Source organism: Mytilus galloprovincialis, chromosome 11 (genome assembly GCF_965363235.1).
Source record: "Mytilus galloprovincialis chromosome 11, xbMytGall1.hap1.1, whole genome shotgun sequence".
NCBI classification, from domain to species: Eukaryota; Metazoa; Mollusca; class Bivalvia; order Mytilida; family Mytilidae; genus Mytilus; species Mytilus galloprovincialis.
The window spans coordinates 8719017-8734452 of NC_134848.1; the positions used below are offsets into that span (position 1 = coordinate 8719017).

At 32.9% G+C, this 15436-nt stretch overlaps 1 protein-coding gene across 1 annotated transcript in view; it reads left to right on the forward strand.

The window, feature by feature from the left end:
- The window catches only part of LOC143052021 (uncharacterized), a 208533-nt gene that overhangs the window by 74191 nt on the left and 118906 nt on the right, over positions 1–15436 (forward strand). Inside the window, exons 29-33 of the mRNA XM_076224995.1 lie at positions 770–823; positions 3827–3880; positions 8948–9001; positions 10290–10367; positions 11672–11874. Coding sequence (XP_076081110.1) covers positions 770–823; positions 3827–3880; positions 8948–9001; positions 10290–10367; positions 11672–11874 — 443 coding nt within the window. The remainder of the gene's footprint in view (positions 1–769; positions 824–3826; positions 3881–8947; positions 9002–10289; positions 10368–11671; positions 11875–15436) is intronic.

Below are 15436 nucleotides of genomic sequence, written 5' to 3' on the forward strand. Positions count from 1 at the left end.
TGATAGATCTAAAAAAAAAACTGATTATGGCTAAAAAAAGAAAAAGACAAACCGACAAATAATAGGACACATGAAACAACAGAGAAAACTTAAGACTAATCAACACTAACCCAACCAAAAACTTGGATAGTATCAGGTGTTTCGGAAGGGTAAACAGATCCTGTTCCATATGTGGTACCCGTCGTGTTGCTCATTTTATTACAAATTCGTTAAATAGTTCGGTAGGTCACATTCCTGAAAGGGGAATGGTATTGTAGTTTTGACATCATAAACAAACCGATTTCATGCGTGAATCGTATATTCTATAACGGTCAACCAACTCGTGATGACGTCTGTAAAATTTACGAAGGGATAATTTCTTTTACACCTTTTGTTTAATAGCTTTCTTGTTAGCAGCAATCTTCTATCAAGGAAATCATTATAGGAGATACAAGCCCGGGAATATCGTATCAATTGGGATATATATATATACTTTTATGTAGGCGCTGCTGGTATGTTGCTACATAGAAATGGAAAGTTCACAATTGGGAATCTGTAATCATCTCTTTGTCATTATTTTTTTTAACCGGCCATCAATGTAAATCGCTAGATGCAAGTCAAGGTATGAGGCAGACTAAACTGTATCTGTTGTATCCTTTATCTCCAGTTCCATACGACAGTGGTAAAACGTGTTATTGTTTGTTATTCATATGTTAAAATCTAAATCGATATTCATATAGGTCTTTCAAACTAAATTCAAACATTAGAAGGTTTTATATTTTGTTTTCAGCCAGCACTGCAGGTCGCTGGTGGACAAATCCAAAAACAACAGACACAACAATATGTAAGTAAATGCTTATGGATTGTGCCTGATATTCATATGATGGACTCATAATTTTGAATCAGTTTAATTGATGTCTGGAGCTGGCATGTCAGTTAACTGCTAGTAGTCTGTTGTTATTTATGTATAATTGTCATTTTGTTTATTTTCGTTGGTTACATCTTCTGACATCAGACTCGAACCTGTCTTGAATTAAAATTTAAATGTACTTTTTGTTATGCGTTTACTTTTCTACATTGGCAAGAGGTATAGGGGGAGGGTTGAGATCTCATAAACATGTTTAACCCCGCCGCATATTTGCGCCTGTCCCAAGTCAGGAGCCTCTGGACTTGTTAGTCTTGTATTATTTTAATTTTAGTTTCTTGTGAACAATTTGGAAATTAGTATGGCGTTCATTATCACTAAACTAGTATATATTTGTTTAGTGGCCAGCTGAAGGACGCCTCAGGGTGCGGGAATTTCTCGTTACATTGAAGACCTGATGGTGACCTTCTGCTGTTGTATTTTCTATGGTCGGGTTGTTGTCTCTTTGATACATTTCTAATTTCCATTCTCAATTTTATTATGATCAAAAATTGCAAATTAAAAAAATAGGTCCATTCAAATATTTTGTTGTGAACATGAGAAATCGTTCTCTGATTATTATATATTTTTATCAGTGAAGTTTACATTAGTAAAACAATTGATTTATATATACTAGTATATATATGTCGGACTCTTAAGTGCGATTGTGCGCTAAAGTATGATGGTCACGCTGAAGTGCGATGGTATACGCTAAAGTACGTTGCCTCCGTATGCTTAAGTCCGATGGTTCGCGAAAATATAAACGTAAGAAACATATTTGGATCCTGAAGTTATTAACATTCGTATAAACAAACTAAAACTGAACGCTCCGGTGGATGAATTACAAATATTGATTTTTTTAAAAATAAACCAAAATAATTCAATGACTCAGTTATTTAAACCCTGACCGTGATTTGTGGTCTGAAGCAAATGTTTTTGTTTTATGCTGGAAAAGGGGCTTGTATCCTGCAGTCAACAATTTTACTTTTAGATACAAAATATTATTTGCATACACATCCTGTAATATCCTTTACTTGCTTTTATTGGAAGTGAAAGAATACATTAAAATCATTGTTGGTGTTGTAGTTAGCTTTTAGTGAAATGTAATGTCGGTTTAAAAGTAACATTGTTTCAATCGAACGTTATAAATTGCTGACTAAAACATCCGTGTTTTCATTGAAGGAAATGATAACATGTAATTCGCTACGAAAAAGGATAAAGCTTGGCGAACACCGCCGTTTCTCACACTTAAATTAAAGTTTAAAAAATAACATTATTTACCTGAATTACGTGGTCAAACCTTTAAATCTAGATACGATTAAGCATACCGGTAAATCACAAAGCCTATTACAACATATGTTATACTTTAGCTTCAGCGCATTTGCAGAAAGACTTGTTTTTAACATCTATGTACTCTAATGTTTTAGCTCTTAAACATTACCCTATTGTTCCAACGCACTTTAGCTTTCTATACCATCTGACTTTAGCAAACAAACAACCATCGCATTTTAGCATGATACACCATCGTACTTTAGCTTCCACTTTAAGACGTTGGTGGACGTCAGATTTTACAACATCTTCAACACCAACACCACCCTCTTGTAAGTTAATGTTACCGACACGTAATAGAAAATATCACGTTGTTGTGTCTCTGTTGTGCCGTAGTTCTCTTATATTTGATACGTTTCCCTCAGTTTTAGTTAGTAACCCGGATTTTTTTCTCTCTATCGATTTATGAATTTTGAACAGCGGTATGCTACTGTTGCCTTTATTTAAAATGATCTCTACCAAACTGAAAACTGCTTATTGATGGAATCATAATATAATCATGCTGTAACCGTTTAAATGGTTTTTAACAAGTAATTGTTGGTCCCTTTATAGCTAGCTGTATGGTGTGAGCCAATGCTCCGTGTTGAAATCGTACCTTGACCTATCAGACACTGCTTACGTCTTAAATTTATATTTCTAAAGTATCTATATTTGCAACCGTTGTCATTGTTCGGTTTTGGAAATACAAATTACTTGAGATTGAAATTGGCTTAATTTTCATATAATATATAGTAATCCGTGCCAATACATTTTACTTGAAGTGGTTCTTTGATTGACTTAAGTTATCATATTTATCATAAAACATAATAAAAGAGAAATGAAAGATACAAGAGGGACACTCAAACTGATAGATCTAAAAAAAAAATGATTATGGCTAAAAAAAGAAAAAGACAAACCGACAAATAATAGGACACATGAAACAACATAGAAAACTTAAGACTAATCAACACTAACCCAACCAAAAACTTGGATAGTATCAGGTGTTTCGGAAGGGTAAACAGATCCTGTTCCATATGTGGTACCCGTCGTGTTGCTCATTTTATTACAAATTCGTTAAATAGTTCGGTAGGTCACATTCCTGAAAGGGGAATGGTATTGTAGTTTTGACATCAGAAACATAACCGATTTCATGCGTGAAGCGTATATTCTATAACGGTCAACCAACTCGTGATGACGTCCGTAAAATTTACGAAGGGATAATTTCTTTTACACCTTTTGTTTAATAGCTTTCTTGTGAGCAGCAATCTTCTATCAAGGAAATCATTATAGGAGATACAAGCCCGGGAATATCGTATCAACTGGGATATATATATATACGTTTATGTAGGCGCTGCTGGTATGTTGCTACATAGAAATGGAAAGTTCACAATTGGGAATCTGTAATCATCTCTTTGTCATTATTTTTTTTAACCGGCCCTCAATGTAAATCGCTAGATGCAAGTCAAGGTATGAGGCAGACTAAACTGTATCTGTTGTATCCTTTATCTCCAGTTCCATACGACAGTGGTAAAACGTGTTATTGTTTGTTATTCATATGTTAACATCTAAATCGATATTCATACAGGTCTTTCAAACTAAATTCAAACATTAGAAGGTTTTATATTTTGTTTTCAGCCAGCACTGCAGGTCGCTGGTGGACAAATCCAAAAACAACAGACACAACAATATGTAAGTAAATGCTTATGGATTGTGCCTGATATTCATATGATGGACTTATAATCTTTGAATAGTTTAATTGAAGTCTGGAGCTGGCATGTCAGTTAACTGCTAGTAGTCTGTTGTTATTTATGTATAATTGTCATTTTGTTTATTTTCGTTGGTTACATCTTCTGACATCAGACTCGAACCTGTCTTGAATTAAAATTTAAATGTACGTTTTGTTATGCGTTTACTTTTCTACATTGGCTAGAGGTATAGGGGAGGGTTGAGATCTCATAAACATGCTTAACCCCGCCGCGTATTTGCGCCTGTCCCAAGTCAGGAGCCTCTGGTCTTGTTAGTCTTGTATTATTTTAATTTTAGTTTCTTGTGTACAATTTGGAAATTAGTATGGCGTTCATTATCACTAAACTAGTATATATTTGTTTAGTGGCCAGCTGAAGGACGCCTCAGGGTGCGGGAATTTCTCGTTACATTGAAGACCTGATGGTGACCTTCTGCTGTTGTATTTTCTATGGTCGGGTTGTTGTCTCTTTGATACATTCCCAATTTCCATTCTCAATTTTATTATGATCAAAAATTGCAAATTAAAAAAATAGGTCCATTCAAATATTTTGTTGTGAACATGAGAAATCGTTCTCTGATTATTATATATTTTTATCAGTGAAGTTTACATAAGTAAAACAATTGATTTATATATACTAGTATATATATGTCGGACTCTTAAGTGCGATTGTGCGCTAAAGTATGATGGTCACGCTGAAGTGCGATGGTATACGCTAAAGTACGTTGCCTCCGTATGCTTAAGTCCGATGGTTCGCGAAAATATAAACGTAAGAAACATATTTGGATCCTGAAGTTGATTAACATTCGTATAAACAAACTAAAACTGAACGCTCCGGTGGATGAATAACAAATATTGATTTTTTTTTAAATAAACCAGAATAATTCAATGACTCAGTTATTTAATCTGACCGTGATTTGTCGTCTGAAGCAAATGTGTTTGTTTTATGCTGGAAAAGGGGCTTGCATCCTGTAGTCAACAATTTTACTTTTAGACACAAACTATTATTTGCATACACATCCTGTAATATCCTTTACTTGCTTTTATTGGAAGTGAAAGAATACATTAAAATCATTGTTGGTGTTGTAGTTAGCTTTTAGTGAAATGTAATGTCGGTTTAAAAGTAACATTGTTTCAAGCGTACGTTATAAATTGCGGACTAAAACATCAGTGTTTTCATTGAAGGAAATGATAACATGTAATTCACTACGAAAAAGGATAAAGCTTGGCGAACACCGCCGTTTCTCACACTTAAATTAAAGTTTAAAATATAACATTATTTACCTGTATTACGTGGTCAAACCTTTAAGTCTAGATACGATTAAGCATACCGGTAAATCACAAAGCCTATTACAACATATGTTATACTTTAGCTTCAGCGCATTTGTGGAAAGACTTGTTTTTAACATCTATGTACTCTAATGTTTTAGCTCTTAAACATTACCCTATTGTTCCAACGCACTTTAGCTTGCTATACCATCTTACTTTAGCAAACAAACAACCATCGCATTTTAGCATGATACACCATCGTACTTTAGCTTCCACTTTAAGACGTTGGTGGACGTCAGATTTTACAACATCTTCAACACCAACACCACCCTCTTGTAAGTTAATGTTACCGACACGTAATAGAAAATATCACGTTGTTGTGTCTCTGTTGTGTCGTAGTTCTCTTATATTTGATACGTTTCCCTCAGTTTTAGTTAGTAACCCGGATTTTTTTCTCTCTATCGATTTATGAATTTTGAACAGCGGTATGCTACTGTTGCCTTTATTTAAAATGATCTCTACCAAACTGAAAACTGCTTATTGATGGAATCATAATATAATCATGCTGTAACCGTTTAAATGGTTTTTAACAAGTAATTGTTGGTCCCTTTATAGCTAGCTGTATGGTGTGAGCCAATGCTCCGTGTTGAAATCGTACCTTGACCTATGATGATTTACTTTCATAAATTGCGACTTGAAAGGAGAGTTGTCTTATTGGCACTCATACCACACCTTTTTTCTATTATGATACATGAAAGATGGAAAAGAAAACAAAACGACTGATAAGTTATACACAACATATAGATATATGCATGTCCGAACAAGCGTATGAACGACTGCAGTAAATAAAGCAGTCTAGTAATATGAGATTCCAAAATATCCCTTAAAGGGGATGTTTTATGTCACTCCAGGTCAAAGTGTTTTGCGAGGGGAAGTAACTCTGTAAATTGTGTTTCTCAAATGAAGAATTCAACAGAACTTTGTGAAAGGAAATTTGAAAATCAAACAGAAAAACACATCAGACACTGCTTACGTCTTAAATTTATATTTCTAAAGTATCTATATTTGCAACCGTTGTCATTGTTCGGTTTTGGAAATACAAATTATTTGAGATTGAAATTGGCTTAATTTTCATATAATATATAGTAATCCGTGCCAATACATTTTACTTGAAGTGGTTCTTTGATTGACTTAAGTTATCATATTTTTGCATGAGATTAATCTTCCAAATATGTCAAGTTTTTGAATTTTAAGAATTTGGCATCATCTTGGACAAACTTGTAGTTGTTATACAATTTGATAAAAATAGTTTTATATTGACTAAGTGTACACACATTCATCAAAAATATCTATACTATTAAACGAGAAGACCTCATTTTTGGTGTCGCTTCTCTTCTTTCCACAATAAATTAATCAACACGACTCTGTGTCCTATATGTACAGTGCATAGTCGCATTTGTCATCCATTCATATGATTATTCAGATTGAGTTATTTTGGGAGAAAAACGAGAAAAAAGGCATCCGGATATTGTCCCGTCATTGGACGAAATTTTAAGTCAGATTATACTTCCGGTTTGCGTTTTTCTGTATACTTTGAACAAACAAATAGTACGAATAAAGTGTATTTTAATTCTGTTCAGAGTTTATTAAATGGAGAGGGTCTGTATACTATGTCAATTGACCACCATGGATCGATTACTAAACTAAGAATTGAAAGTAAATACACTTTATTTATATAGTAATATACAGATAAGCGCTAAAAATTATTCATGTGAACTTTTGATACCTTTTCTGAAATTCTCCATTCATTAAATATTTTACAAAATTCATTGATTACAAAAACTAGAGGATTCATGACAAAATTGTATTTTGGTGATGGTGATGTGTTTGTACCACTCACTTTACTGAACATCCTTGCTGTTTACAATTATCTCTATCTATAATGAACTTGGCCCAGTAGTTTCAGTAGAAAATGTTAGTAAAAATTTACAAATTTTATAAAAATTGTTGAAAATTGACTATAAAGGACAATAACTCCTTAGGGGGTCAATTGACCATTTCGGTCATGTTGTCTTATTTGTAAATCTTACTTTGTTGAACATTATTGCTGTTTACAGTTTATCTCTATCTATAATAATATTCAAGACAATAACCAAAAACAGCAAAATTTCCTTAAAATTACCAATTCAGGGGCAGCAACCAAACAACGGGTTGTCCGATTCATCTGAAAATTTCGGGGCAGATAGATCTTGACCTGATATACAATTTTACTCGAGTCAGATTTGCTCTAAATGCTTTGGTTTTTTGAGTTTTAAGCCCAAAACTGCATTTTACCCCTATGTTCTATTTTAGCCATGGCGGCCATCTTGGTTGGTTGGCCGGGTCACGCCACATATTTTTAAACTAGATACCCTAATGATGATTGTGGCCAAGTTTGGTTTAATTTGGCCCAGTAGTTTCAGAGAAGAAGATTTTTGTAAAAGTTAACAGACGACGACGGACGACGACGGACGACGGACGCAAAGTGATGAGAAAAGCTCACTTGGCCCATAAAAAAGATGTGGTATGATTGCCATGTTGAGACAACTCTCCACAAGAGACCAAAATGACACAGAAATTAACGACTATAGGTCACCGTACGGCCTTCAACAACGAGCAAAGCCCATACCGCATACTCAGCTTTAAAAGGTCCCGAAATGACGATGTAAAAAAATTGAAACGAGAAAACTAGCGGCCTTATTTAAGTACAAAAAAGGAACGAAAAACACATATGTAACACACAAACAAACGACAACCACTGAACTACAGGCTCCTTACTTAAATGTTCATAACATACTAAATGTATGTTCATATTGAAATTGATAGAAAACCAAAGAATTTTGGAAATGAAGGAGGAGGTATAAAACTTCAAACAACACTTTACATACTTTTAACTTCGCTCTGAATGCCCGCGATTTCGCGGGTGTGTTCTAGTGAATATAATAACAACACCTTTACACAATCTTTACGCTTAAAATCTTCATTTTTTGGGGTATAAATTCGAAGTAAGCTGTTCTGTCCCGACTCTGGACTAGTCGAGGGCAAATACAGGTGATCAATTATATATATCGAGACCAAACTAGAATCACTCATTTATTAACATTTTTATCGAATAATTCTTATTCTCTTGAAATATAAAGACAAACTGTTAAGAAAACCAAGGAATGTATTTTTACATAACGAGCATCTAATTAAACATACTCAATAGTTTTAATAGAATTTTTATGAAAGGTTTATTCGGGAATTCTGCAAAAATTTCTGTTTAAAATTTTTACAAAACAAGTCTCAATTTTATTTAGGGACCTGATAAGAACCATAACCGCATCCGGGATTATCTTGCTGCGTTGAGGACATTTTTGTAAATTTCGGCTGTTGTCTCCTCTTTGGTCGAGTTGTTGTCTTTTGACGTATTCCGCATTTCAATTTTGATTTCACTTCTTAAATGAGTTTATGACACAATTTCATTCGCTTCGTGTATTGTTTCCAGCGTTAAAGAAATCAACCCATTGTCGTTAGACATATACCGTACTTCAGTATATTTTGATCATTTACACAAGTGTTTATTCAGCAATGTGTTACATTGACGTATGGAATAGTGTTTTAGTGTAAAACATGTTGGTTTTTTTTTGTATGTAAAAATCGATATCTATACAGATCTTTCAGACTAATTTTCAATATCAGAAAATTTTATATTTTGTTTTCAGCCAGGACCGCTGATCCCTGGTGGACAAAGACGAAACGAACAGATACAACAATATGTAAGTAAATGTTTACGATCAAAAATCAAAATTAAAAAAAAGGTTTGTATATATATTTGTCCAGCAATTGGATGTCCTACTATACAGATACAGCCCTATAGATATCGCTATGCTGTATCTTTATTCTATACAGATATTGGTTTAAAACTCCGCCCACTGCCGGCCTGAGTATTGTATGAGCCTGCGTGACTATCAGAATGTTTATTGTAGTGGCATTCCCATGACGTATTAATTGCAAATTAACGATACCTTTTATAAGTTCTGTTTGTTTTCAAACATTTCTTTAGAGCAATAAGAATCACACCAATTTTCTGATAACATACACACATGAACAGCAGTCTTATCTACGATGACAACTATCGAATGTGTATGATTGTGACACAAAGACACCCATGTCAATTTCAGCATGCATGTTTAGTGAATGTCGAGTCTGAAGCGTGAGACAACTCATACAATCCTGTTTCAAATTGGACAATGTTTTTTACTGATGAAATTAGTTGTTATGTTAAAATAGATAAATATTCACCTTAAGCGATGTATAATGGTTGACCATTCGAGATTCTTTTTTTGCGAAACCGTCTCCAGCTGAATGTGTGATTACTAACTTGTATTACTACACGGGCCTCCAGGGACTTCAAATCGAAATAAATGCAAAACAAGTCTTTTTTTGTTATTTTCAAAACACAAATATTATACAGAATTAATTGCAGGATAAAGACAATGACTGTTTAATGTCTTTAAATATCAGCTGTATTTGAACTCGACTCGAAACAGGCGTAGTAGCTCGCTAACAGCTCGCACACACCTTGTGTCCTAGCCTCGTACAAATACATCTGATATTTAAAGACACTAAACAATTATTGTCTATATATCTTCATTTACCAAATGACGATAAATATCAGTTTAAATATGAAATCTTTGATAACACTGAATATCCATATTGTAACCAGTTGTTTAAAAGAGGGACGAAAGAAACAAAAGAGACAGTCAAACTCACAAATTAAAATAAAACAGACAACGCCTGGCCAAAAACAGAAAAAAAACCCAGACAAATAGAGTCAATAAAGACTAGAAAAGAATTGATTTTGATTTTGAACAATTAATATTTTTCCACCATTCTACTCTATCTTTGCTAATGAAAATTATCTAAAAAGGCAAATTGAAGTATTTGAGAATATACGATCAGATTTTTAACCATTCCTATGCATTATTTTCGAATGTGCTGTTGCGATAGAACGAGATAAAAAAAACTTTCATTACAATAGGTAAAAACGTATTTTCATTTCAGCTACTTCCACATTAAGACGCTGGTGGACCTCAATTTTAACAAGACCTTCAACATCAACAACACCAACAACACTTATATGTAAATTAATATTAACGATACCAAATAGATTTTTTTAAATATAAAAAAGAAGATGTGGTATGATTGCCAATGAGACAACTCTCCACAAGAGACCAAAGTGACCAGTAAAAGAAATAGAACTATTGATCATGATAATGGAATATGTAGACAGCTCTTACAAGCGAAAAAAGGAGCTGTAAAAATATAAGGGCATACAGTATGTTCATTTTAAAACAATAAATTGCTTGTCCAAAGATAGTTATATAATGAAAAAATCCTTTTCATGAAAAGAACAAAATTTAATTGAGAAGTAACAAAATATAGGTCACAGCAATAATTTAAAAAAAAAATTGTATAGTGACTTATTCTCTGTGACTTTTTATAAAAACAAATCTTTTTTTTTTTCTTTTTCGTTCTTCTTTAATTGAACACAAACATGTAAATATTTGTCTATATTTACAGAGAAATCGATTTTGGAAAATGCATAGCTATTTAATATGTTTAAATGAAAAAGAATGTAGACATGTTTACTGCTAACTAAAATTGTTAGTGTTTGATATTATTAGCCAAAAACTATGAAAACGCCTAAAATTGTTAAAATCCTAATCGTTTATTGAGCACTGATATTGAATGCATAAAAAATGAAAACAACACGTTTTATAATTTCTTGTGTCCGGAGCGCTTTTCTGGATTTACCTTCATCGTGAACGCCCAAAGCCAAACATTTGAAGTCCGACGATGGATAAGTACCGAAACCGTTGAAGAGCTATATGTCAAAAATACCTAAAATAAATTCAAATTCATAACATAAATTATTAGTGCATAAATATAAAAAAGATGATAATGCTCCAAAGCAGTAGTTTGATGCAGAATACACAGTCATTGACCCTTAATGTTTATTTTCTTTTCTGAAAGAATCTTATAAGAGCTATCTTATCATATTTTATCTTAAATTTCAATGGTATAGTTTTCTTTATATCACACAAAATAATATTTTCCATGCAAATTTTATGCAAAGTCTGACTAACTCGGAGCATGAAACAAACCTGATAATCCATACTTTTTAGAATATTTTTTATTAAAGCATGAACTAAACTACATTTTGACAAGTTATTCATAAATTTAGACCATCTACTCTAATTGCACTGGAAAAATAATTCAAGAACAAAAATAACGTTATATAATATAAATCATATTCGGCAAAACTTACATATTATAAAATAAAAAGTTTTCAAAAAAGACTTATGACAAGCAATATTCAACAACAACAATTTAAACATTTATTGGTACGAAGGAGAAAAAATAGAAAGTAACGTATATTACAGATACATCTTATGAAAACTATGTTGATGTTAACTGCCAAGAAAGTAATTGGTACATTCGGCTTTATATAAGACCTTTGAAGCAGCAATTCCAAGGTTTCAATGCAGGGGATGTCTATCTAGGACGTGATTCATGTACCGGGTATGAATCTGGGGATTATATTATCTTCAGCGAGGAATACAATTCATGTTTAACTGATAAGTCGGTATGTATGTCTATGTAAATCTAGCAGATTATATTTTTTTTATAAATTGTTATAATATAGAGAAATTAACTTATGCAACCAATCATTGTTGATTAGATATACACATACATAAACGCAGATTGTATCCGTTTTTAACAATCAAAATTATTTCATAGGGAAAACAATCTGGACGTCTACAGATGACCCATGTATGTACTTCGCATCAAAGTTGGTTCTAGAGTATATGTGTTGCTATTTGTCGTTGTACTTGGTTGGAAACTACATACTTACTCGTTATTACTGCGCTAAATGGCAAACAAAACGTCACTAATAGCGATTTCGAAACAGCGTCTTTATATGCAATATGATTGAGCTATTCCAAGAATATAAATGATGGTTCTTAACAGACTGTTATACATTCAATTTGATAAAAATAAAAATAGAAAAGGGAACACACATAACAGAAAAATAGAAAGGTGCGTTTTCTACCATTAAGATATAAACTAATGACAGTTTGTTAGGAAATTATTCTCTTAAACATGTTTTCCCTATTACATTAGCATCTTAATAAGTTTTTTAAACTGTATGTTTTAAAATTACGGAGACATTGTTAGCTGACAATATAAATTTAATCAAAAGATTACAAATATTTGACAAGAAAACAAAAACAAGACTAGTGAATCCCTATCACATACTGTCTGAGTTTCTCTTTGTATTGAACTGATGAGTTAAGCCCTTTACGACTGATTTTCATAGTTTGAAATATTACATTACTATACAAAGTTAGGAGAGATTGAGCGTTCATACACATGCTTGACCCCGCCACATTAAGTATATGTCTGTCAAAATTAAGAAGCCTGTAGTTCAGTGGTTGTCATTGATTCAGGTCTGTTGTATTTAATTCTCGTCAATTGTTTTGTTTTACTTATGCTTTTGGTTTTCTCTATTAAATAGGTTCATATTTTTTCTTGTCGGGAACTTTTATGACCGACTATACAGAAAGGTTTTTTTCTCAGTATAAAAGGCCGAATTGTTTCCCACTATTGCTTAAGGGGGTAGACCTTGGTTCAGGGAGATAACTCTTTAAATCAGTTATGCGTTTGTAAAAGCCAAGTTTTGTCAATAAATTTTAAGCATTTACCTGAAACAGATTGGAAATAATCTATGTATCCTAGAAGCTTAGAACATATTTATGAAAATGGCTGACACAAACGTACTGAGGATTTTAAGAGTTATTTCCCTTAACCTAGGTCTACCTCCTTAAATACACTTCATTTGAATGATGGTGGATTATTGTGTCATTGGCAATCATATCACGTCTCCTTATTTTTATAATCTCAAATGTTTAAAACCGCCGCATCTTTGCCCTTGTATCAAGTCAGAAACCTCTTGCCTTTGTTAGTCTTGTATGCTTTTATTAATTTTTGGTTCATTTATATGTTTCGGAGTTTAGTTTGATGAGTCTATTATCGCTGAACTAATATTCACTACTGTGTAGGGGCTATTTGATTCAAACCTCCCTTGCTGTGTTTTGGACCCAATCGTGGTCTTTGATTGTTTTCTGCTCTTTGTGGTCGGGATGTTGTTCGATTGACTCATTTCCAATTTACGGTCCAAATTTTATTACAGTAAATAGAAAATAAGATTTATAAAAAAACGTTTACAGTTTTATATTCAAACTATCTCTCGACGACACTTTAGTAGATGACTTTTTGTTAAAATTGCTTAACATAAAAAGAGCATTTTACTGAGATTTGTTATCCTTTTCACACCAATTTCAAAGTACCAATATAAAAAAAACTAGGAAAAAGATAATATCGACTGATTCGATATCTTATACTTCAAAAAAAAAAAAAAAAATAAGGCGTCATAGGTTTACCTCAAATCTGATAAATGGATTATTACAAAGACAAATCAAAGTAAAACATCAAAATGAAGAATTCGCATGAATAAAAACAAAAGTCAGAAAAAACATAAGATGAAAAGGAGTGTAGTTTTTCCCAAATCTGCGCAAAAGTTCAATGTGTCATGTCAAAATGTAACTTTCATTTTTTTTCAGACATACATCGTCGCAGTGATTTACAAATAAACACTTGTTTCTGCTATCGATGACTCTAATCGTCGATTTTTTATCCGCGACTACAACATCACAATCGAAATTAAAATTCAACCTGTTGAAATGTAGTATCTATTATATTTCCAGACATCCACTGATGTCATTATTCACACAAAAACTCTTGTTTATGCACTTTCATAAGCCTCACCATCGGTTTATTATCCGAAACTACAGGTTTAAAATTACGGTTAAATGTGGCATGTCAAGATGTATTGTTGTTTTATTTTCAGACATCAAACGACGCAGTTATTTACACAAACACACTTGTGTATGCACTTCATGACCCAGACCACCGATTTATTATCCGAGACTACAGGTTTAAAGTGAAGGTAGAATGCGACATGTCGAAACGAGAGCATGGCGTAGACACCATTAAACATAATCATGGACATGAAGACCACACTGCAGCAGGCACTGGACACTTTTCGATCCATCTCAACTTTTATAGTGATTCAAAATATCAAAATCGGTTTAATGGGTTTCCTCCAGCATATGTGGTTGGTGATGTTGTCTATGTTAAGGTTCAAACAAGCATGCATGATTACGACGTGAAGATGCGGTTGTCAGATTGCTATACGAAGCCCTCTGAACATGCCAGTACAATCTATACATACTACTTAATACAAAATGGGCAAGTACTAGGGACTTTTTTTATATTTCATCGCATTTGCGCAGAAATCTCTTTAATGCCTTACTTCCGGTCTCGTTTGCCTTGAGACTATGAGTAACAATACAAAATGGGTAAGTAATAGGTTCAATTGTAGTGTACCGCTGTTCTAAAGTCGTTAATCGATTGAGAGAAAACAAATCCGTTTTACAAACTAAAACTGAGGGAAACACATTTAATATAAGAGGAAAACAACGAATCACTGAAACCAATATATAATACAACACACACATTTAAACGTACTATAACATAAAACTGCCATTTTCCTGGATTTGTACAGGACAGGTCGTTGACGAAATAAAACAATGGGTACCAATGCATATACAGTGTACACACTTTTAATTAATGTAACATCATTTTAATCGTACTGTGTATCTGCAACTAAGAGAAACTTGTTTGGCAATTGCTACAATAAATGATTTAACCAAGATCATTTAAATCTTTATTCATATATAGTTTAATGAGTCAGAGAAAAAAAATGTCTAAAAGGAGATATCATTAAATTCTACATAAGTCGAAAGACAATGGTCAATGTTGAATGGTGCCAAGGGAAACACATTACGATATTTTCTGGAAGATCAATAAAAAAAATTACGTCTGCAGTGTTCTTATTAGCTAATGCATTACCATGTTTGATGCAAAACAGCCACCTATAATTTCTTTCATGATAATCTACTCTATCTTTCAAATGAACACTTACATCGAAAAATTCTGTTGAATAGTAGACAATAAAAAAAAAAACGATACAAAGCAATGTGATTTCTCTATACACTTACAAAATTGTACACATTTTTCAAGGT